Source organism: Typopeltis vanoorti, chromosome 7 (genome assembly GCF_054136105.1).
Source record: "Typopeltis vanoorti isolate ZY-2024b chromosome 7, IOZ_Tvanoo_1.0, whole genome shotgun sequence".
In the NCBI taxonomy this organism is placed as follows: Eukaryota; Metazoa; Arthropoda; class Arachnida; order Uropygi; family Thelyphonidae; genus Typopeltis; species Typopeltis vanoorti.
Window position 1 is genome coordinate 37094647 of NC_143555.1, and position 24840 is coordinate 37119486.

Genomic DNA, 24840 nt, shown 5'->3' on the forward strand with positions numbered 1-24840 from the left:
AGGTGGAAGAGAACTACAAAAAACATGTAAACTGTTAAATCTTTTCCCTTCCTCAAGAAAAATGAGGAAGGGAAAAGATTTGGACTTGTTATGAACTTGGAAAAAACAAAGACAATGGTAATTGGTGAGAAGAACATGAAACAAAAGATACAAGTGGATAGAAATGATATAGAAAATGTAGAACAATTCACATATTTGGAAAGAAAATGACATATGATTTGGACTGTAAAAAGAAATAAAGGTCAGACTTGCAAGGGAAGAACAAATCTGAAGCCCATGGATAACATCTGGAAAAGTAAAGTTATCAGCCTGAAACAAAACTAAGAGTACTGGAAACATGCATCTTTAGTGATGTACTGTATGGATCTGAAACGTGGGTAATAAATAAGGAATCAAGAAAAAGAATTGTGGCATTTGAAAGAACTTGTTACAGGAAGATTCTAAGAGTAGGATGGGTACAGAAAGTCACAAATGAAGAGCTCTATCGGAAGATACAACCAAAGGAGAATCTAATGCAGAAGATTATAAAACGGAAGCTGCAATTATTTGGACACATCTGCAGAATGAGTGAGGACTGAAAGATAAAGGCATTCATGTTTGGTATTATGGATGGTGTGAACAGAAGAAGTAAACCATACAGAGAATGGATAGACAACAAAGGATTTGAGATTTTGCGGAATAAGTGTACAGACACTGTGTACCAGACAAAGAAAGGTGGAAGAAGAAGATAGTGAAGGAGGCATCAGACACCAATGGGCAGTGAGTCCATGGTTTGTGATGATGAACTGTTGTATAACACAGTAATTCTATGACATGGTTTTGTAGCAATCTGAGTGCAACACAATATTTTTGAGATTTTGTGCAAGGAAAACCCTGTTAGTATGTATTTCAACATTTCCATTCCTTTTATGTAAATCATTGTTGTTGACTCATTACATGTTATGGGGAAAAAAAAAAGTGTTTGACACCATTAAAAATGTGACTTTGAAGCATGCAGTTCAAGACTTTTAAGGTTGTTATAACGTTATTTTGGTTTATATTTGATCGTTTATAAATTTTTCTAGGTGTGCACAAACTAAACTTTCTTCTTTAGAGATGTATTAGAATAATTTGTTTGTTGTGAATTAATATCCAGCACTAAATTAAGCCTAATCAAAGTAAAAAAGCACTGCTCAAAAGAAACTTTACTTCTCTAGAACCCAACATGAAATTTGGATCATCTTAATAAAAAGAGGAAAGGTATTATGCATTGCAAAAAAGTTTAAATTTAAATAAAGCAACAATCCAGACCATAAAGAAAAATGAACTGAAAATTAGAACCGCTGTGTTGCAGGATCTTTGATTTCAGCAAACATGACAACTCATCCCCAAGTGCCAATTCTGAAACAGAGAAAACATTTTCATTTAATTGTGTTTAGCAGTGATGAAGAGGAAGAAAATTAAATGAACGTACATTATTTGACATGTATTAGTTTGTTCGGTTTGGTTTATTTAGAATATGACCAAAGCCACTCAGGCTATGACGCCAGTGTATTATGTATGTTAATCATGTGTTCTAACGGCCCATTTGACTGCTTTACGGGATGAAAAACCTGCAGTTTCCAGAAGGGGAAACTCTGACAGCTCCGCATGAGACCAGCTAACTTACCTTCAGTTGAAAAGCCCCGATAAAGGTTCTTTGCATCCTAGATGGGATGTATTAGTTCATAAAATGTTTGTTCAGTTATTACTATTTTTAATAAACATTTAGTTCCCAACAGTTATAAAAATAAAATAGTGTATTTTAAATTAGCTTTTGGAATGTCCCTTTTTGTTCGTAGTCCCATATAACATGGTTTTTTTACTACATATGATTCCATAGGAACTTAACTACTGTGTTACATAAGTACTACCTGTTTTTTAAAATCAAGTAATGTGAAATTTGATCTGTTAAGTATTTGGTGTTAAAATTCAAAATACTGTGAAATCACTGGAGTGCATGGGAGGAAAGAGAGAGAGAGAAAATCATTTTTGAAATATATATATAACAGTTTTATGATAAGTAGTCGAAAAAAAAACAACAAAAAAAAAAAAAAAACAGAAGTCAAGCAGATCAGAATAAATACTGAACTTTATTATTACTCAGAATAACAATGTCTCATCCTCCCCTCTCTAATCCAAACAACACTTGCAACAATAGTTTGACATTGGTACAAAAATAAACACAGCTGCTGGGTAAGCAATAAATTTGTCCATTTTATATTAAAGAAAAAAAAAATGTACAAACTTATTTAACATTTTACAAAAAAAAATTTTCTGGTAACAGCTAAAATCTTTGGCAGTAAAACTAGTAGACAAAGCCTTACAATAACTGTTAAATTTTAATAACATACAAGATAAGCTGAAGTAATGAGTCCTAACACAGCTACACTTCAAACCCAATTAGTACTGACTAAAGCTGCAAATGAAAAAAAAAAAATCATCAGAAGATGGCAGGGTATTTTTTTTTAATATTTTTTTTTTGGAAATTTTTCTTGTGGCAGGAAGCTAATATCACAAATCTGAGAGTAAGCTGTCCACAGGAGAACCTGCAATCTAACTGATGATTACCTACAAAGAAGGTTTTTATTTGAGATTAGTTATGTGTTTATTACTTACATAAATATAAAATACACAGACATAATATACATGCATTTTGTTTCTAAAATTGATGTGTGTGTGTCAATTTTAGAAACAAAATGAACTCGGCAACTTTTTTTTGCTGAATAAACATTTGAAAGTTGCATTGCAGATAAATTAGAACAGAAGGTATTAAATGAAGGCATTTTGAATCAGTCCACAAAATCTATTTTTTTACAGTGAGTTACATGACATCTAACCTGCTAGCATATGACTTCCTAGTCACCTGACCTAATATATAAAAACTGATTATTATGATCTGTCATAGTACGAAGTTCAAAAACCAATTGTCCTGATATCTGTTATATCTAATTTTGGAGATCATCTGTACTCCAAATATTGCGTATTTTCATCATCATCAAATTCCTGACATTTACCCTCAAGGGGTGTACAGGATATGATAGTACTGCATGAAAAATTTACATCATTACTAACTTACTACCTACAATTTTATGCCAAATCAATTTGTTACCTGTCAAAGCTACAACATTGTCAGATCTTATATTTATATATCTATCTTCTAAGGCACTTTTTACCATATCAATCTCCACCTATATCTTGGTCTTCCTCTGGGTCTTTTTCCTGCCAACCAGGCAGAGAACAATTGTTTGGCTAATATTTCCTCGCCCATTCTGTTTAAGTGACCATACCACCTGAGATTAGCTCTGCTAACGCATTCCTGAATACTGACAATGTAAAGTTCTTTCCTAATATCCTCATTTTTAATATGATATTGCCATTGACGCCATCTGTTCATGCCCCTAATCTCTCTCTCAGGACTCTCATATCTGCAGTCAAGTGTTTTACTTCTGACACAGCTCCCAGATCCATAAGTTAAAATTGGTTTTGTACACTGTCTTGTATGCAGCTAATTTCGTGTTTTGACTAATTTCTCTCTTATTCCATATAAGTTTATTTAGTTGACTTCCTACCATACCAGCTTTGTTGATTCTGTTGTCTATTTCTATATTTAATTTACCATCTTCACTAAAAATCGTGCCTAAGTAGCTGAAATGTTTTACTTGTTCTATAGGTTCTCCATTCACAATGTAGCTGATATTTTCAATGCTTCTGCCTATTTTCATTATCTTTGTCTTGTTACTGCTGACCTTTATACCATATCTATCACAACAGTTATTCAATTTAGTCAGGGAATCTTGCAGACTTGTAGCAGATTTATTTAGAAGTATAACATCATCCACATAAAGGAAGGATCTGACATTAACATCTCCAATTTTGATATCAGGTTTAATACCACTTTCCTTCATAATGTAATCCATATAGATAATGAATAACACAGGTGATAATGTAGATCCTTGTCTCACACCAGATTTAACATCAAACCATCTCCCTGTACTTCCTTCAATTCTAACTGCTGACTTACAACTCAAATAAAGACTAAGTATTGCTTGATATAATGATCCACTGACACCATACAACTGTAGCATTTTGAATAGCTTCTCTCTTGGCACCTTGTCATATACTTTTTTCAGATCTACAAAACTTAAATACAGATCTTTGTTATATTCCCATGATTGTTCAACTATTTGTCATAAAGCGAATATCTAATCCTGACAGCCTCTATTTGGCCTGAATCCAGCTTGATCCTCACCAAGCTTGTCTTCCACAATCCTTCTCAACTATACTGGCATAAATCTTAACAGGAACACTCAGTAGAGAAATACCTCTGTAATTCTCACAAGCAGTTTTATTTCCCTTTTTAAATATTAGAGCTCTACTCCAATCATCTGGAATTCATCCTTCTGCCCAGGCCCTCTGAATTAAGCAGTGTAGCCACTGAAAAACTTTTATACCTCCATACTTAAGCATTTCTGGTCTAATATCATCTACTCCAGCTGCCTTTCCACATTTCAGACTTTTGATGGCTTTTTCTACTTCAAGCATGTATATGTACTCCTGACTGTATGCCTGTTGAAAGTTTTTTTACCACTGTGCTATCACTGCTTTTTTCATTCAGCAATTTTTCAACTTCGAGGATATCTTTTTCTCCAGTTTTCATATCACCTTCATCATTTCTAATTCCTTTTACAGCACTCTTTCCTCCATTTCTGAGCTTCTTCAACAACCTCCAGAATATCTTGTCACCTTCTTGATATTTATTTTCTATGTTCTTTCCAAAGTCTTCCCATGACTTTTGTTTAGCTAGTTTTATACAGTGTTTAGCTTTCTTATATTTGTCTATGTACTCTCTAAGAGCACAAGCTGACTTATTTGACAGGAACTTTTGATATGCTTTCTTCTTTTCCTTCACTGCCTCTTAACTTCCTGTGTCCACCAGGGAGTTCTGATTTTTCTATCCTTGCAGACAACCTCACCACATGCCTCTCTGGCAGAATCAATTACTGTTTTCTTCAGAGCTTGCCACTGAATCTCCAAGGTTTTATTCCTGTTCTCAAATGCTTTCATTTTTTCTTGAATAATGTTTGTATATTTTAGTCTACAGTTCACGTCTGAGAGCTGCTACACTTTTATTCGTTTTAAAACTTTCTTACACATGTTCTTCTTTTCAATGAGATTCAATTTTATCCTGATTAAGACTAAATGGTGATCACTTCCAATTTCAAATCCTCTGTACACTCTGGTGTCCTGCACCAGAGAGAAAACATCACTATCAACAATAATATAGTCAATGAGACTTTCCTTATTCCTTGCTTCTTCTCTCCATGTGAATTTGTGCACATTTTTATGTTGGAACATGGTGTTAGTAATAACCAGTCCATGTCCTGAGCAGAAATCCAAAAGATATTTGCCATTATTATTAGCTTTGCTCTTTTCACTAAAGGTTCCCAAAATATTTTTGTATGTCTGACAATCATTTCCTACTCTTTAGATCTATTTAAATCCCCAACAAGGACCAACTTTTCATTTTTCATTGTGTCAGTTCCTTTTACTAAAGCATCAAAAAATTCCTCCATTTATATGTTAGGAGAACCTTCTGTGGGACCATAGGCACAAATAACTCTCATTGTCCAGTTCCCCATTCTCATATTTGTCCACATCACCCTACTTGAGACTGCCTGCCATTTAAGAAGATTAGCCTCATATTTTGTGTTGAAAACTATGGCTACTCCTTCTTTTCCTTGATTGTAATTGCCTGAATATGACTTTTAGTATTTATTGCTCAGACAGATCTCACCAGTTTTTGACTTTTTTGTTTCAGTCACCCCTATTATGTCAATCTGGTACTTATATAATTCCTCAGCTAGCTCCATTTCTTTGCCGTTCAGGCTTCTTATGTTGATAGTACCGATCTTCAATTCTGGTGATAATTAGTTGGGGTGTGTTTTAGGATTTGTTCCAGTAGCTGACTTTTCCCTGTTCGCCCTGGTTCCCTGGCAAAAACAATGGGAGGGGGCTTGTTTAACCGGGCGATGCTCCAGCCGGCACGAAATTCTATCATGTTGTACCATCATTTAATATTGTGGTTTAAGTCAATAAGAATACAATTTGGTCAGCTAAATCCCAAATTGCCAGCTCATCTTTGTTCGTTCAGTATCCAGGTAGATACCTAACAGGGTGCACCACGAGAAGGTGAGGATTGGACATTAGGTCAGAAGCCCTGGTCGGTTTTCCACATTCCTTTAAAGGCTATGTGGAGGTCTCCTCTCAGTTATACAGCTTTGACTCTTAAGCACCCCTCAGAAAATATGCAATATTTTCAGAAATTATTTGCTGTTTTACCAACTTTATCATTATTCTATAAATATGCTACTTCATTACAAAAGAATGAAAAAAATAATAATAAATAATAAAATAAAATACTAGTACATTAGATAGACCAAGTGTTCAATGAACAGGGAATTATTGTAACTGAGTAGGTTACATTTCCATCCAATTAGGGCAGAGGTGACAGTGGTAATGATAACTGGTCTTAAGATTTTGCATTTATAAATTGCAAGATTTCTAAAATAAGAAGGAAAGAGTTGGAAGGTAATTACTGATGCATTGAACTAGAGTTTTTAAAAACTACTAATTAAGAAAGCTTGCTCCAATGGACAGGGATAGCAGTGATGAATGAAGAGTTTGAATATACTTATAATTCAGAATTATTAGTACACAATGGTGTGATAGCATACTTGCTCTCCAACCAACAAGTTGTAGGTTTGAATCCTAGTGTGGTATGTGAATGTTTAAGTAGATGAATTTCACTGACCAGTATGAAACCTGCTATACCTCTGCTAAGTGAAAACATAAAACAAATTTTCATGTTTGGTCTCTAAAGTGAGGTTCCTTGAGTCGATACACTGTATTAAATGTACTATAAGTTATCAACCATTCTGGAATGGAATGCAAATGCGCCAATGTGGGTTTTAAACACCCACATTGGCACAAAAGAGAGATCAGGTCATTCCAATTTTTGTTTCTTTCAAACTAACATAAAATAAAAACAGGGGAGTATAATTAGCTAAAATTTAGAGGTGATGCCATGTTTTATCATATCATTGTCATGTAATTTACTGCATTACTGAGAAAGAGAGAGAGATTTGATCATCAAACCAACAGCACTCAGGATTTTGTATTAAGGTTTTAGAAACGTCTCCTAAAAATATGGAAGGAGTATTCCACAGCTAAGCAGATTTGAGTTCTGTGGAGGTAAACACTTTGCAAGGAAAGAGGAGCAATCTCCGACAAAAGTACAGATTACTAGAGGTTAAGACACCAAGGAAAGCTTCATACAAAATGATTTTCTTTTTGATCGAATTTTAATGGTTCCACATTTATACCAAAGAAATGGGAAAAATGGAGGTTGCAAGTTTTGTTAAAATTTCATTGCGTAATAGGAATTATGATACTTTAAACATTTAATATCATATCATTACATGACAATGATATGATAAAACATGGCATCACCTCTAAATTTTAGCTAATTATACTCCCCTGTTTTTATTTTATGTTAGTTTGAAAGAAACAAAAATTGGAATGACCTGATCTGATATTTGTATGGATTTCAAATACTATATCTGACTGAAATCTATCCTGCCAGAGTAGCGAAGTAATTTCCACACAGTGTTTAGACATTTTGCAAAATGCACCTAATAAGATCCCCTAATTAAGCTTCATTGATCTCAATAAAGCCTATGATAAAGTACTAAAGGGAAAATTACTCTAAACACTAAATTCATATAATGTAAATGGAACTTAAAAAGCACAATGCATTACATGGCTTATAGCTAAGTTCCAAATCAGGGTTGTGTGCTGTCTTCCTTATTATTTATAATCTATATAGATCGCATTATTAAGGAGAGTAATATTAAACTTGAAATTCAAATAAGCACCAATAGAATAGGTTACACATTTGAGATATTTAGGCACAATTCTAGTAAAGATAATTAATTTATCATATAAAATAAAAGTAGATAACAGAATAAATAAAGTTGGAATGGTGTGAAGCTAGATAAACAAATGTACATAGATCAAGATAGAAATCAGCCCTAAGATCAAGTTGGCACCATACAAAATAGCAAATCAATTTAAACATATGGATCTGAGAATTAAGTTGAAAATTCTCTTGGAAAGAATTCTCTTTCATCAGAGAGATTCATCTCTCTAATGAAAGAGTGCAGAAATTAGGGAAGAGAGAGCAGATGACATTAATTTATTTATTTTGTATCCAAACACAAGTGGTACAGTAGTAAGTAAGTAAGTGGTACATCATTATTTACAACAAATTAGAATACATTACAAATGAGAACAGTTTAAATTTGGTAGGTGAATTATACAGGGAATAATAAGTAAAATATGAAGGAAAAAAGAAACTATACATAAGATATTAAGTTATATACAATAAATTTGGTCAGGTGTTTCTCCAGTATCTTGCAATCAACTGCTCTTTTTGTGCAGGATGATGACAGAAGCATATTAGAAGTGAAGATAACAGAAAAAACTTGATACTATTACTCGTAAAATTCAACAATGTGTAAGTAGAGGTAATCTAAGATGTATGGTCATCTATGCATAATGGAAGATGAAATATTAACATATCATCTAGAAGTTGGAATAGTGAGATGGACAACAGCCTGAAACAATACAGAAAATTCAATACTTACCTGTTTATACTGGAAAATAATGAGGCATAAGCTTTTCATAGACATCAATGTCTACAGGAAGAAAGAGGCAAAATATAATGCGATCAACCTATGGATAAAAAGAAAGAAAGTTCATAAAATTCGGAAAATGCTGTGGTTAACATAACATTATGAATTGTGGAGGGCAATTTAAACCAGGCAAATTGATAAAATTTCAAGCAAATGGTATGCAGATCAGATGTTTCTTATTCGGTAAGACACAAATATACATTTTGTGAATATACTGAATCAAGCAATTCAGAGTTTTGGGGAAATAATTTATTAAGTTGTGGTTTTCATGATTACAAGAAAATTTCAGCAACATTTCTTTGGGATATAATCCAAAAGAAATAAAAAAGTGTACCATAAAGATTGTTTTGGTATGGGGGTAACCATATATGAAACACTTGTGTTCTTATCCTATTGCTTAAAATGACATCGATTTCACAAGGTCACCAAATTGCAGTCTCATATAAGAGGCATGTCCATAAAGTAAGGTCTGGTCAAGAATTAAAAAAAGAAAAAAAAAAGGGTTTATTATATGCCAAAATATCTACATATATATTTTATTTTTTCACAAAATCGCCATTGACTACCAGGCATTTTTGGTACCATGGCACCAGCTTTTTCACATCCATGTCAAAAAAGTCTGCCACCAGTGAGGTCAATCACCGAATCACTATTTTTCAGTTCCTCATAAGATGGGAGCCAATGCTTCATATGCAGGAACAAGAGGTAGTCACTGGGCGCAAAGTCAGGGCTATGGGATGGATGGTCAAAAGGTTTCCGCCCGAACTTATAAATTTGCTGGAGAGTTCAAGTTGCAGTGTGAACTTGCATTATCATGAAAAGCACAATCCCTGATGACAGAATTCCTTATCTTTTGTTTTGAATGGCTCATCTAAGAGTCTTCAGCATTTCACAAACACATTAGCATTAAATGTATTGTGGTTCCTTGCTGAAGAAATCAATGAGCAACATCCTGTTTTGGTCCCAGAAGACAGTAACCATAATTTTTTTGACTGCAGGTGCCTGTTTGAATTTTTTTTCTGCTTTTGGAGATGATGAATGGGGTCACTGTATTGACTGTTATTGTGACTAGATGTTTGTGTACGAAATACAGATTTCGTCACTTTTTTTCTCATGATATGAGAAAAACGTTCATCTCCTTAATTTTCATAATGCTCCAAAATTTTTTGAGTGACTCCACTCATTGCTGTTTACGCACATCAGTGATTTTTGGGACCTATCTGGCACACAATTTCTTATACCCCAGCTTTTCTGTCCCAATTTCATAAATGACTGAGTGTGAAACTTCCCGGAATTCATAGTTCTACAATTGTGAAATGACGATTCTCACAAATTTTTGTGTTCACTCTTTCCAACAAATTGTCTGTCACCACACTTGGCCAGCCAGTGTGCCAGCCAAGTATGCATCATGAACATTGTTGCACATTGGCATAAAATAAACCTTCTTTAAACAAATGATGATTTTGCCTAACTTTATTGTCAATCATTATATTAAGCCTGTAAACCTTACAGTTGTCAGTGAATTTCTGCAGCGCCATTGTTTTCTACCAACACCATGAACCTCACAACTGGTGGGATTTTTTTTATCACAGAACTCATAAATTACTCATAAAAGACAACAACTGATAACACAATGAAAATAAAATGGTCGATGGTCAGCTAGCTAATCAGTCACTCTTATAATTACCACACATGTTACCCCCTCTCCTATATTTCTGGCAGTAAATTCTGAATGGACCTTACTGGACATGCCTCATACTATATATATATATATATATATGTGTGTGTGTGTGTGTGTGTGTGTGTATGTAACTAAAACATTTCATTTGCAAAAGTCATCCTAAAAATCAATCTAATGACCAATTGTTTTCCTATTCTCTGCAAAGAATTATCGATCACACAACAGCCTGCATATTCATGACACAGATTACCATATATTTAACAGCATTTTTAAGAATATGCTAGTTTAGTATTTAATTCATTAGTATAATTAATCCTGAAGTACAATTTAAAAAATTTGAAATTGTATTTTAGGATTCAAATTTGTAATGCAAAACAAACACTTCAATTCTGTGTGATGCAAAATCAGACTGTTGAAGAACACAATTTATACAAAAATAATTTTATTGCCCAGTGTGAGACCAACATTACCTGCTTTGAGGCCCGAAGTGGCTTGAAAAAAGTTCCATGTTTGGTCTCCAGAATGGCTATACAAAAAGATCTTTTGCCTATCTAAAGGTACTAATGTACTATAAGTTTACAACCTTTCATAAGTGGAAGCTGTATTTTTTTTAAAGAAAATTACACATAAAGTATATAATTAAACAACTGCTACATGGCATGCTAATTATAGTCATGTCAGCTTAGCGACTTAGAAGATGAATTTATGCATTACATACTAAATCACATATAACTGGCATCAGAAACCTTACTGTAGAGACCAAACTGGTATTTTAACAAGCAACTTCAAGCCTATAATAATCAGAAGGATAACCAGGTGATAAAAATTATCTCCAGCCTACACAATGGGATTCAAATCCACAGCATGTAGGTTAGGAAACTATATATTCCACCAATCAAATTTATTTATTTATTTTTTAATATCAATCCCACACAAAGTTGCAAACTTATAATACTTCAGGATAGTGTTAGCACAACTGTCACATATAACAATTAATATATTTAAATAGAAATATTCAACTTCTTTCCTCATAATTTATAAGTTTTATTTTTAAATCTTAATATTTGAACAGGTTGCCATAAATGTAACAGAGTTTTTTCAAAATTCCAGCTCTTCAAACTTCACACAGTTTATCCGACTTTTAGAACTTCACTGCTTGCAAAGGGTGAAGCAATTCATAGATATCTCTTAATGAAATAAAATTTAAATTTTTCTTTATGTCTTGTATCTACAATGGTATAAATCCAAACTCTCATCAGTCATGGATGTGTGCATAAATTTACAAATAATAAGAGCCAGAATGCATTCATTTAGCACATGAAATAGTTCCCAAAAAATGAGAATATAGTACTTATGGTTATTGATCATCCTTGCAGCAAAGAGAAATTCACAGAATTTAAGTATAAGTATGTTTACATTATGTACAGTGGAATTCAGCTTGCATGTCAAATCTCTCACAGATATCTAAACAGTCAACAATGGAATGCACTAACCCTTATAATGCTTAAAAACACTTTCTTAAGCTAAATATCCAATCTAATTTTGATCTTTATTATTATTATTACTTGGGTATCTCCAAGTAGTTCTATAACTCCATATGGTCATTCATTTATCACATATGAGAAAAATCTAGACCTCACATCCTTTCAACTTCTATATTCAAAAATCTTTCTCATCTGTTATAAAATCCTTTACTAACTTATAGATCTCTATCATATCACATACACACACTATATTTAGTAACTGTTCTAAATAACATTTCTTTAATCTTGCCTCATAATAAACATTCCACAGACCTGATGTATCTTGATTATACATTCTCACAATTTTTTTCTGACATTGATATTTTTCTACAAAATCAAAGCAGCCAATTCTGAATAAAGAGCACATTTGGTCAAATTGTAACCTTATAAATTTTCTTCTTAGAACTAAGTATGTGATAATTTTAGGCTACATTAGGGAAAACCGCAATCTGGATTCCATTTCATGTTTGTATCTTTTGTGAGTGGGACTTTTATCAGTCCCACTCACAAAAGGTGATAAACTTACAGTACATTTAGTGATAAACTTAGAGTACATTTAGTATTATAGGTGGACTAAGGGCCACAAATAACCAAGAATTCCTGCAGTAGAGACCAAATTTGGAGTCTCTCCGTCACTTCAGATCTCCAATATGCAGTGGTCTCAGTGGATGATTAGACTACCTAAAGACCATGACAATCATCAATAACACAGCGGAATTCATACCCATGGCCTGAAAGTTGGAGAAAGAACTATTCATCTGATAAAACTACACTGACAAATCTACTAAGCATACTGGCTTAATTTTTTTCCTTTAAGTTTCATATTATTATTATTATTATTAATATTAATTTTCCTAACCACACCAATATCAATTAGATTATCTTCTGTGGAATTTTTCAACTGTTTCTCTATCTCCAAGAGCTCAGTGATCATATCTGATCCCAACAGTCCATATGTGGCCTTAAGAAACAGTGTAAAGTGCTTTGATAAGGCCACATGTATACCACTGTGCTCTCAGATAAGCCCTACAAGTAGAGTTCTCTTCAACATCCAATGTGATGATTTAACTATCTTAGCCTGCAGTTTGGCCTACTTTGGACAGACCGGTAGATCACTTAACATTTGCCTTGAATGAAACAGAACACAAAAATTACATCCATGATAATCTTTATGGGAAGTCGGGATAAGAAGACCTGGTTTGACCCAGAAGTCGTTATAGGTCCGAAAGACTATTTTTTGAATTATCATCTACTATGAAGAACTTCCCTAACCTCAACAAGTACAGTTGCATTAATTTGCCAAAGATATAAGAAACAGTTATGAGACCAGATAGCCTGATTTCTCAAAATTAACTTTACAGTTAACTGGTCTGTAGAGAGTGCCTTGTTAGGATATTAGTTCTGTCAGTTACAAACTGAATTATTTTTAATGTTTTAGTGTAGTGATTGTCACAGTTATAATTTGTGCTCAAAATAGTAGTACACAAAATAATAATACGTAATAAGTACAACTTTTTTTTTTCAAACTGCAGTTCGCATTACTGGAGGGTTCGGACTAAAGATTCGGATTAGCGAGATACCACTGTATAGGATAAAGGGTAACAAGAACATAATTTCTTGGTATCTTTAATTTAATTTATAAACAAGTAAAAAAAACCTGTGACAGTAAACTAGAAGTTTTGATAACAGATTGAAATGTAAGAAAGTTTTAATTTTCTGGCCTATAATGACTATGAAAAAGCATTTGATTCAGTTAAAACATCTGCAACACTAAAAGCACTTGAACCCAAGGAGCTGAGAAACCATATATTGAAACACTAAAACATATTTACAATAATGCAACTTCTGTAATTAAATTATATAAGAAAGTGAAAAGTTCCCAATACAAAAAGGCATCCGGCAAGGTGACACCATATCTCCCAAATTATTTACAGCTGCACCAGAGGAAGTCTTTAGAAGTCTTGATTGGGAAACAAAAGGAATAAACATAAATGGGGAAAGGATGCAGCATATGAAATTTGCAGATGATATTGTCCTAATAGTGGATAATCTTAAAGATCTGGAAGAAAGCCTAAATTGGCTAAATGAAGCATCCAGAGTAATTGAAGAGGGAAAAAAAAATGAAAATAATGAGGAATAAATATATAAACCATAGAACTGTCAAAATTGAAAACCATGAAATACAACAAGTTACTTCATGTATATATTTGGGCCAATTGTTATCCTTCGAGGATTGCCAAAAAAAAGAGATTGAACGAAGAATTCACCTTGGATGGATGACTTATGGGAAAATGAGAGACACGTTCAGAAATGACATCCATATGGGTCTAAAAAGAAAAGCTTTCGAACAGTGCATACTTCCTAACATATGGAGAAAAAACATGGACTTTAACAGAAGCCCTAAACAAAAAAGCTGAGAACAACACAACATCGCATGGAGAGAAGTATGCTAAAAATAACATTAAGAGATAGGAAGTCAAATACCTGGATAAGATCTCAAACAGGTGTCATGGATATTGTAAAATACATTAAACAGGATAAGTGGAGATGGGTTGGCCATAATGCCAGATGGAATGATGGGAGATGGACTACAAAAACAGAGTAGAGACCAATTGGTGGAGCAAGACAAAGAGGAAGACCGAGAAGAAGGTGGAGGGATGAACTGGAACAAATTGCAGGAGTGAGATGGACGAGAGAGGCAGAAAACCGAGTGGTCTGGAAAATCATGGGGGAGACCTTCGTCCAGCAGTGGAGACAGAACCAAAAGATTGAAGAAGAAGAATACATGGAAAAGAAAGCAAAAAACTATTGTGTCTAGAGAACTTTTAATGAAAAAAAAAAGTTAATACTAACTTCTAAGAAACAGAGCAAAACATGAATAACTGGACTATGTACAGTAAAAATAACATTAAAGATTTATAAAGCCAGTTTTCCATTAAAAAAAAAAAACCTTAACTTCTAAGAAACTTATCACATATGCAATACAGCTATAACAACCATGAGATAAAAGTGTGCTGGTCCTGATCAGACCTCATTTTGATTTTTGTGCTCAGATCTGGTCACTGGGATATGAAGAGGATGAAGTAATGATGTCAGGACTGTACAACATTGATTATGAGGATAGACTGAGGACATGCAGAATGAAGATTTGGTGGATAGAAGGCAAAGGGATGGGGGGTATATGACTGAGACATTTAAGATGATCAAAGGTTATTATCATATTAACCTTGAGGAGATTTTTCATATGGTAGAATGAGGGAAAGGAACAAGGACAAGAGGCCATTCCCAGAAGTTACAAAAGGAGGTGATGAGTAAAAGGGTAAGAAGTAAGTCTTTTTTTGCATGAAAAGTGTGCATTGCCTGAGATGGTGGTGAACGTGCAGGCTGTGGATGATTTTAAGGAGTGGTATGACAGACTGTGTTCACTAGTGTTGACCCCCCCCCCCCTTCAATGAGTATTGTGACTCCATGGAAGTCAAGAAAATAATAGTAATAATATACAGTTAGAAACATCTAAAGTGGAAAGAACTTTCATCTGAACTTGGGTTTTTATTTCTTTGAAATTGAGAGTGCATTCAATAATCTGTTCTTCTGTTGCACTCTGAACATTCCACATATTTATCAAAGCCTGCAAATTAAGAAAACTGTCTTCAGAAGACAAACTATGACCAAAAATGCTTTTGTAATGTTTTATTAAGGCCTGTTATTCATCATGATTAACATATGTAATCTTAGCTTGGGTTGTAAAGCCTGCATTTCTGTTACATGTGTTATCATAATTCTTCTCATTATGCACATGTTAAGTGCATAGCACTCAAAAACTTTAATGCTATATTCTTTCAAATGGTCAGAATGGCAGTCAGAATTATTTTTCTGCAGCATGTCTTAAATTCCTGGATTATTCCTTGGTCTGCTAGCAACATTACAGATGTAACATTCACAAAAGAGAGCAAGCTTCACTAAACCAATACCATTTCTATATGGACACAACTGTTTTTGTGTGCTCAACATATTGGCAGTTTACCACCACAACATGTTTCTTCAGAAAACCTGAGTTTTCTGTCTGGAAGTAGCTTATAGAATATGCCAATTTCATCTGCATTAAATATATCCTTAGCATAATAATCCTTTGTTAAAATTATTCAGAGTCAGGAAATGAGGAATTTCCACAGACACGCACATCTTTTTAAAAAGTAGTGCAGATGAGTTTTAAATAGCTTTACTCAGCCATCAGTATACTTTAAATCAACCAGACAAAGATAAAGTACAAACATTTCAGCTTTTGGATATCAAAACAATGGCATGCACATTCATGTTTCAAGCAAACTTCAAGTCGTTATGGCATTTTCAAGTGCAGGATATTTTACTGGGGTAGTCCAATTTTTGCTTAGAAGACAGCACAACAAATTTAATGTTGGCACCATTCTTGATTATCATCAAAATACTAATTTTTGGGATTGAGAACAGGAATCAAACCTTGGAGATTCAGTGGCAAACTCTGAAGAAAACACTGATTGATTCTGCCAGAGAGGCATGTGGTGAGGTTGTGCAAGGATAAAAAAATCAGAACTCCCTGGTGGACACAGGAAGTTAAAGAGGCAGTGAAGGAAAAGAAGAAAGCATATTAAAAGTTCCTGGCAAATAAGTCAGCTTCACTCTTACAGAATACAGAGACAAATGTAAGAAAGCTAAACAGTGTGTAAAACTAGCTAAACAAAAGTCATGGGAGGACTTTGGCAAGAATATAGAAAATAAATATCAAGAAGGTGGCAAAATATTCTGGAGGTTGTTGAAGAAGCATAGGAATGGAGGAAAGAGTGCTGTAAAAGGAGTTAGAGATGATAAAGGTGACATGAAAACAGGAGAAAAAGATATCCTTGAAGTATGGAGTAATTACTTTGAAAAACTGCTAAATGAAACAAGCAGTGATGACAGCACAGTGATAAAAAACACTGAGCAGGTATGCAGTCAGGAATACATATCCATACTTGAAGTACAAAAAGCCATCAAAGGCTTGAAATGTGGAAAGGAAGCAGGAGTAGATGATATTCGACCAGAAATGCTGAAGTATGGTGGTATAAAAGTCTTACAGTGGCTGCACTGCATAGTTCAGAAAGCCTGGCCTGAGGGACGAATTCCTGATGATTGGAGTAGAGCTCTCATAGTACCCATATATAAAAAGGGAAATAAAACTGAATGTGAGAATTACAGAGGTATTTCCCTACTGAGTGTTCCTGGCAAGACCTATGCAAGTATACTTGAGAAACGGTTGAGAAGAATTGTGGAAGAAAAGCTTGGTGAAGAACAAGCTGGATTCAGGCCAAATAGAGGCTGTCAGAATCAGATCTTCACTTTACGACATATAGTCGAGAAAGCATGGGAATATAACAAAGATATGTATTTAAGTTTTGTCGATTTGGAAAAGGCATATGACAAGGTGCCAATAGAGAAGCTATTCAATACGCTGCAGTTATATGGTGTCAATGGGGCATTATATCAAGCAATACTTAGTCTTTATTTGAGTTGTAAGTCAGCAGTTAGAATTGAAGGAAGTACAGGAAGATGGTTTAATGTTAAATCTGGTGTGAGACAAGGATGTACATTATCCCCTCTGTTATTCATTATCTATATGGATCACATTATGAAGGAAAGTGGTATTAAACCTGATATCAAAATTGGAGATGTTAATGTCAGCTCTTTGCTTTATGCGGATGATGTTATACTTCTAAATAAATCCGCTACAAGTCTGCAAGATTCTCTGACTAAATTGAATAGCTGTTGTAATAGATATGGTATGAAGGTCAGCAATAAAAAGACAAAGACAATGAAAATAGGCAGAATCACTGAAAATGTCAACTGTGTTGTGAATGGAGAACCTGTGGAACAAGTAAAACATTTCAGTTACTTAGGCATGATTTTTACTGAAGATGGTAAATTAAATATAGAAATAGACAACAGAATCAGCAAAGCTGGTATGGTGGGAAGTCAATTGAATAAATTCATATGGAATAAGAGAAATTAGTCGGAACACTAAATTAGCTGTATACAAGACAATGTTCAAACCAGTTTTAACTTATGGATCTGAGAGCTGGGTCAGAAGTAAAACACTTGACCAAAGACTAGAGACCGCAGATATGAGAGGCCTGAGAAAGATTAGAGGCGTGAACAGATGGCATCAATGGCAATATCATATTAAAAATGAGGATATTAGGAAAGAACTTGACATTGTCAGCATCCAGGAATGCGTTAGCAGAGCTAATCTCAGGTGGTATGGTCACTTAAATAGAATGGAGAGGAAAGATTAGCAAAACAAGTGTTCTCTGCCAGGTTGGCAGGAAAACGACCCAGAGGAAGACCAAGATATAGGTGGATTGATACGGTACAAAGTGCCTTAGACGATAGAAATATAAGATCTGATAATGTTGGAGTCTTGACAAGTAACAGACTGATTTGGAGAAAAATTGTAGATAGGAAGTTAGTAATGATGTAAATTTTTCATGTAGTACTGTCATATCCTGTACACCCCTTGAGGGTACATGGCAGGAATTTGATGATGATGATGATACTTTTCTACCACTTCAGACTTTGATAGCTTTCCCTGTCTCAATTTCCTTCAAAATTTCTAGTTTCAATTCAATGGTTATACAAGCTACACGAGGGAAGGGATCTGGAAAGTTCTGATAAACACCTAGAACAAAATGATATTAAAGCAACTGATATAACCACAAGAAAGAACATATTAGCAGTGGAGTTATGAAGGTAGCTTATGTTCTTATCTCCTCGTATGTTCTTTCTTGTGGTTTATATCTGTCTTTAATATCATTTTGTTCTAGATGTTTATCAGAACTTTCCAGACTCCCTCCCCCTCGTACACAGTATGAACAGTACCTACATAAATACATGCATGTCTATTATAAAGTGAGAAGATTTTATGTTCTCTCCCTCTTTTCTCCTAGTGATAATCTCATAATTAAGGACACCTGGCTGAAACTAGCCAATGTGTTAGAGACATATACACAGGATGGTGAGCAACATGATTTTATAAATACAGTTTCTTTAGAAGGTGTTCTTAATTACAAAATTATCATGGAAAGGGTAGAAAATGTAAAAGTTCTTGCTTTACAATGCATAAGTTCATGTAAGTACCATATATAGTGCTTACATGCTCTGCTCAACATTATTTCTGAAATGAGTGTAGAACGCATTCAGTAGTAAATGTTTTTCTAACTGATCAATTTGACTTGAAATTTGGGATAATAAATATAACTAGAAATCAACAGCTATTTTTGTAACCAGAAATAACTTTTGGTAACCAAAAGAAAGAACCAAGTTCATTGTTTATGTAGTAAATTGATTAAAAGATTTGCAGTTCCTTTTTGGCAAAAGTGAGCTTGTTTGTTGCTTGTCTGTAAGATCAGGTGAAGGCAAAAATAATGCTTCAATTACAGTACTTCAATAACTACTTTTGCTAAAGTCTTGGGAAGATTTTTCTGCTCAGGACATGGACTGGTTATTACTAACACAATGTTCCAACATAAAAATGTGCACAAATTCACATGGAGAGAAGAGGCAAGGAATAAGAAAAGTCTCATTGACTATGTTATTGTTGATAGTGATGTTTTCTCCCTGGTGCAGGACACCAGAGTGTACAGCGGATTTGAAATTGGAAGTGATCACTATTTAGTCTTGAGCAGGATAAAATTGAATGTCATATTGAAAAGAATAACATGTAAGAAACTTTTAAAGCGAATAAAAGTTGAGCAGCTCTCAGATGTGAACTGTAGACTAAAATATACAAACATTATTGAAGAAAAAATGAAAGAATTTGAGAACAGGAAACAAACCTTGGAGATTCAGTGGCAAGCCTTGAAGAAAGCCCTGATTGATTCAGCTAGAGAGGCATGTGGTGAAGTTGCCTGCAAGGATAGAAAAATTAGAACTCCATGGTGGACACAGGAAGTTAAAGAGGCAGTGAAGAAAAAGAAGAAAGCATATCAAAAGTTCCTGGCAAATAAGTCAGCTTCTGCTCTTAGAGGATACAGAGACAAATGTAAGAAAGCTAAACACTGTGTAAAACTAGCTAAACAAAAGTCATGGGAGAACTTTGGCAAGAATATAGAAAATAAATATCAAGAAGGTGGCAAAATATTCTGGAGGTTGTTGAAGAAGCTTAAGAATGGAGGAAAGAGAGCGGTAAAAGGAGTTAAAGATGATAAAGGTGATATGAAAACAGGAGAAAAAGATAACCTTGAAGTATGGAGTAATTACTTTGAAAAATTGCTAAATGAAACAAGCAGTGATGAGAGCACAGTGGCAAAAAACACTGACCAGGCATGCAGTCAGGAATACATATCCATACTTGAAGTAGAAAAAGCCGTCAAAGGCTTGAAATGTGGAAAGCAGCAGGATTAGATGATATTCGACCAGAAATGCTGAAGTATGGTGGTATAAGAGTCTTACAGTGGCTGCACTGCATAGTTCAATAGTTCAGAAAGCCTGGACAGAGGGACGAATTTGCGATGATTGGAGTAGAGCTCTCATAGTACCCATATATAAAAAGGGAAATAAAACTGAATGTGAGAATTACAGAGATATTTCCCTACTGAGTGTTCCTGGCAAGATCTATGCAAGTATACTTGAGAAACGATTGAGAAGAATTGTGGAAGAAAACCTGGGTGAAGAACAAGCTGGATTCGGGCCAAATAGAGGCTGTCAGGATCAGATCTTCACTTTACGACAAATAGTCGAGAAATAATGGGAATATAACAAAGATCTGTATTTAAGTTTTGACTATCTGGAAAAGGCATATGACAAGGTGCCAAGAGAGAAGTTATTCAATACGCTACAGTTATATGGTGTCAATGGGGCATTATATCAAGAAATATGTAGTCTTTATTTGAGTTGTAAGTCAGCAGTTTGAATTGAAGGAAGTACAGGAGGATGATTTAATGTTAAATCTGGAGTGAGACAAGGTTGTACATTATCCCCTCTTTATTCATTATCTATATGGATCACATTATGAAGGAAAGTGGTATTAAACATGATATCAGAATTGGAAATGTTAATGTCAGCTCTTTGCTTTATGCGGACGATGTTATACTTCTGAATAAATCTGATACTAGTTTGCAAGATTCCCTGAACTAAATCGAATAACTGTTGTAATAGATATGGTATGAAGGTCAGCATTAAAAAGACAAAGACAATGAAAATAGGCAGAATCTTTGAAACTGTCAACTGTGTTGTGAATGGAGAACTTGTGGAACAAGTAAAACATTTCGGCTACTTAGGCAGGATTTTTAGTGAAGATGGTAAATTAAATATAGAAATAGACAACAGAATCAGCAAAGCTGGGTTGGTGGGAAGTCAATTGAATAAATTCATATGGAATAAGAGAGAAATTAGTCGGAACACTAAATTAGCTGTATACAAGACAGTGTTCAAACCAGTTTTAACTTATGGATCTGAGAGCTGGGTCAGAAGAAAAACACTTGACCAAAGACTAGAGACCGCAGATATGAGAGTCCTGAGAAAGATTAGAGGCGTGAACAGATGGCATCAAAGGCAATATCATATTAAAAACGAGGATATTAGGAATGAACTTGTCATTGTCAGCATCCAGGAATGCGTTAGCAGAGCTAATCTCAGGTGGTATGGTCACTTAAACAGAATGGACGAGGCAAGATTAGCAAAACAAGTGTTCTCTGCCAGGTTGGCAGCAAAACGACCCAGAGGAAGACCAAGATATAGGTGGATTGATACGGTACAAAGTGCCTTAGACGATAGAAATATAAGATCTGATAATGTTGGAGTCTTGACAAGTAACAGACTGAATTGGAGGAAAATTGTAGATAGGAAGTTAGTAATGATGTAATTTTTTAATGTTGCACTATCATATCCTGTACACCCCTTGAGGGTACATGGCAAGAATTTGATGAAGCTGATGCTGAAATGATCATATACAGGTATTACTGTCTACCTTTGCTGTAGTATTTTTGGTAACTGTGATCTTTTAAATTTGAAGTAGAGATTGTAGATGGTGATGAATGAATATTAAGAAATCATTATGTCATTTTAAGTTAATTAGTAAGATGAAGCTCCATTGAATCTTAAAATCTGAGATACAGATAAGTCTAAAGGATAAAAAGAACATGGACAAAGAATAAATTCGGTGATGAATGATTTGATACTAATAATAAATACACTATAAAATTTGTAAAAATTAACAGTTGAAATATATCAAAGGATTAAAAATATAGAACTTAAAAACTGCAAAGAATCGAAAAAAAAAAGAGGAATTTAAAGGCCTCAAAAGTAAAAATATAATAATATGTAATAATAATATGTCAAGCTGGGATGAAAGATGAATTTACAAGGTCATAAGGCTGTTCTGGGAAAGCCGCCTTGAGAATAAAGCAACAGAATTTCACTGGGCATATTATGTGAATTATGTGTCAATGCTGGAAAGGCATTTTGCTCGGTTGAGAGTTTTTGTTGTTGGGGAGCTTCAAACCACATATATGATGTAGGGACAATGAACATTGATAGTGGTGCGATGTATTTTTATTTTAATGGCTTCTGATATTCTTAATCCTTTCCTTCCTCTGATGTTCTTCATCATCATCAAATTCCTGCCATGTACCATCAAGGATTGTACAGGATATGATAGTACTACCTGAAAAAAATTACATCATTATTAATTTCCTATCTACAATTTTCCTCCAAATCAGTCTGTTACTTGTCAAGCCTCCAACATTATCAGATCTTATATTTCTATCGTCTAAGGCACTTTGTACCGTATCAATCCACCTATATCTTGGTCTTCCTCTGGGTCGTTTTGCTGCCAACCTGGCAGTGAACACTTGTTTTGCTAATCTTGCCTCGTCCATTCTGTTTAAGTGACCATACACCTGAGATTAGCTCTGCTAACGCATTCCTGGATGCTGACAATGTCAAGTTCTTTCCTAATATCCTCGTTTTTAATATGATATTGACATTCATGCCATCTGTTCTTGCCTATAATCTTTCTCAGGACTCTCATATCTGTGGGCTCTGGTCTTTGGTCAAGTGTTTTACTTCTGACCCAGCTCTCAGATCCATAAGTTAAAACTGGTTTGACACTGTCTTGTATACAGCTAATTTAGTGTTCCGACTAATTTCTCTCTTATTCCATATGAATTTATTCAATTGACTTCCCACCATACCAGCTTTGCTGATTCTGTTGTCTATTTCTATATTTAATTTACCATCTTCAGTAAAAACCATGCCTAAGTAGCTGAAATGTTTTACTTGTTTCACAGGTTCCCCGTTCCAAACACAGTTGACATTTTCTACGATTCTACCTATTTTCATTCTCTTTGTCTTTTTAATGCTGACCTTCATACCATATCTATTACAACAGTTATTCAATTTAGTCAGAGAATCTTGCAGACTTGTAGCAGATTTATTTAGAAGTATAACATCATCTGCATAGAGCAAAGAGCTGACATTAACATCTCCAATTTTGATATCATGTTTAATACCACTTTCCTTCATAATGTGATCCATATAGATAATGAATAACAGAGGAGATAATGTACATACTTGTCTCATACCAGATTTAACATTAAACCATCTTCCTGTACTTCCTTCAATTCTAACTGCTGACTTACAACTCAAATAAAGACTAAGTATTGCTTGATATAATGCCCCATTGACACCATATAACTGCAGCGTATTGAATAGCTTCTCTCTTGGCACCCTGTCATATGCCTTCTCCAAATCGACAAAACTTAAATACAGATCTTTGTTATATTCCCATGCTTTTTCGACTATTTGTCGTAAAGTGAAAATCTGATCCTGACAGCCTCTATTTGGCCTGAATCCAGCTTGTTCTTCAACACGCTTTTCTTCCACAATTCCTCTCAACCGTTTCTCAAGTATACTTGCATAGGTCTTGCCAGGAACACTCAGTACGGAAATACCTGTGTAATTCTCACATTCAGTTTTATTTCCCTTTTTATATATGGGTGCTATGAGAGCTCTACTCCAATCATCGGGAATTCGTCCCTCTGTCCAGGCTTTCTGAACTGTGCAGTGCAGCCACTGTAAGACACTTATACCACTATACTTCAGCATTTCTGGTCGAATATCATCTACTCCTGCTGCTTTCCACATTTCAAGCCTTTGATGGCTTTTTCTACTTCAAGTATGGATATGTATTCCTGACTGCATGCCTAGTCAGTATTCTTTACCACTGTGCTGTCATCACTGCTTGTTTCATTTAGAAGTTTTTCAAAGTTTACTCCATACTTGAAGGATATCTTTTTCTTCCGTTTTCATGTCACCTTTATCATCTCAACTCCTTTTACAGCACTCTTTCCTCCATTTCCAAGCTTCTTCAAGAACCTCCAGAATATTTTGCCACCTTCTCGATATTTATTTTCTATATTCTTGCATTGCGAAAGCCCTCCCATGACTTTTGTTTAGCTAGTTTTACACAGTGTTTAGCATTCTTGCATTTGTCTCTATATTCTCTAAGAGCACAAGCTGACTTATTTGACAGGAACTTTTGATATGCTTTCTTCTTTTCCTTCACTGCCTCTTTAACTTCCTGTGTCCACCAGGGAGTTCTGATTTTTTTTATCCTTGCTCACAACCTCACCACATGCCTCTCTGGCAGAATCAATCAATGTTTTCTTCAGAGTTTGCCACTGAATCTCCAAGGTTTGATTCCTGTTCTCAAACTCTTTCATTTTTTCTTCAATAATCTTTGTGTATTTTAGTCTACAGCTCACATCTGAGAGCTGCTCAACTTTTATTCTCTTTAAAACTTTCTTACATGTTATTCTTTTCAATACGAAATTCAATTTTATCCTGCTCAAGA

At 34.5% G+C, this 24840-nt stretch overlaps 1 protein-coding gene across 2 annotated transcripts in view; it reads right to left on the reverse strand.

Moving 5' to 3' along the window:
- Positions 1-2092: 2092 nt before the first annotated feature.
- Positions 2093-24840, reverse strand: part of LOC150104592 (ADP-ribose glycohydrolase MACROD1-like) — a 123042-nt gene continuing 100294 nt past the window's right edge. For both annotated transcript variants that reach the window (XM_090395802.1, XM_090395800.1), the window contains exons 9-10: positions 8727-8814; positions 2093-2589 (exon numbers count right to left, since the gene is read on the reverse strand). In XM_090395802.1, the coding sequence (XP_090251928.1) occupies positions 8731-8814 (84 nt within the window). In that variant the 3' untranslated portion in view covers positions 2093-2589; positions 8727-8730. The remainder of the gene's footprint in view (positions 2590-8726; positions 8815-24840) is intronic.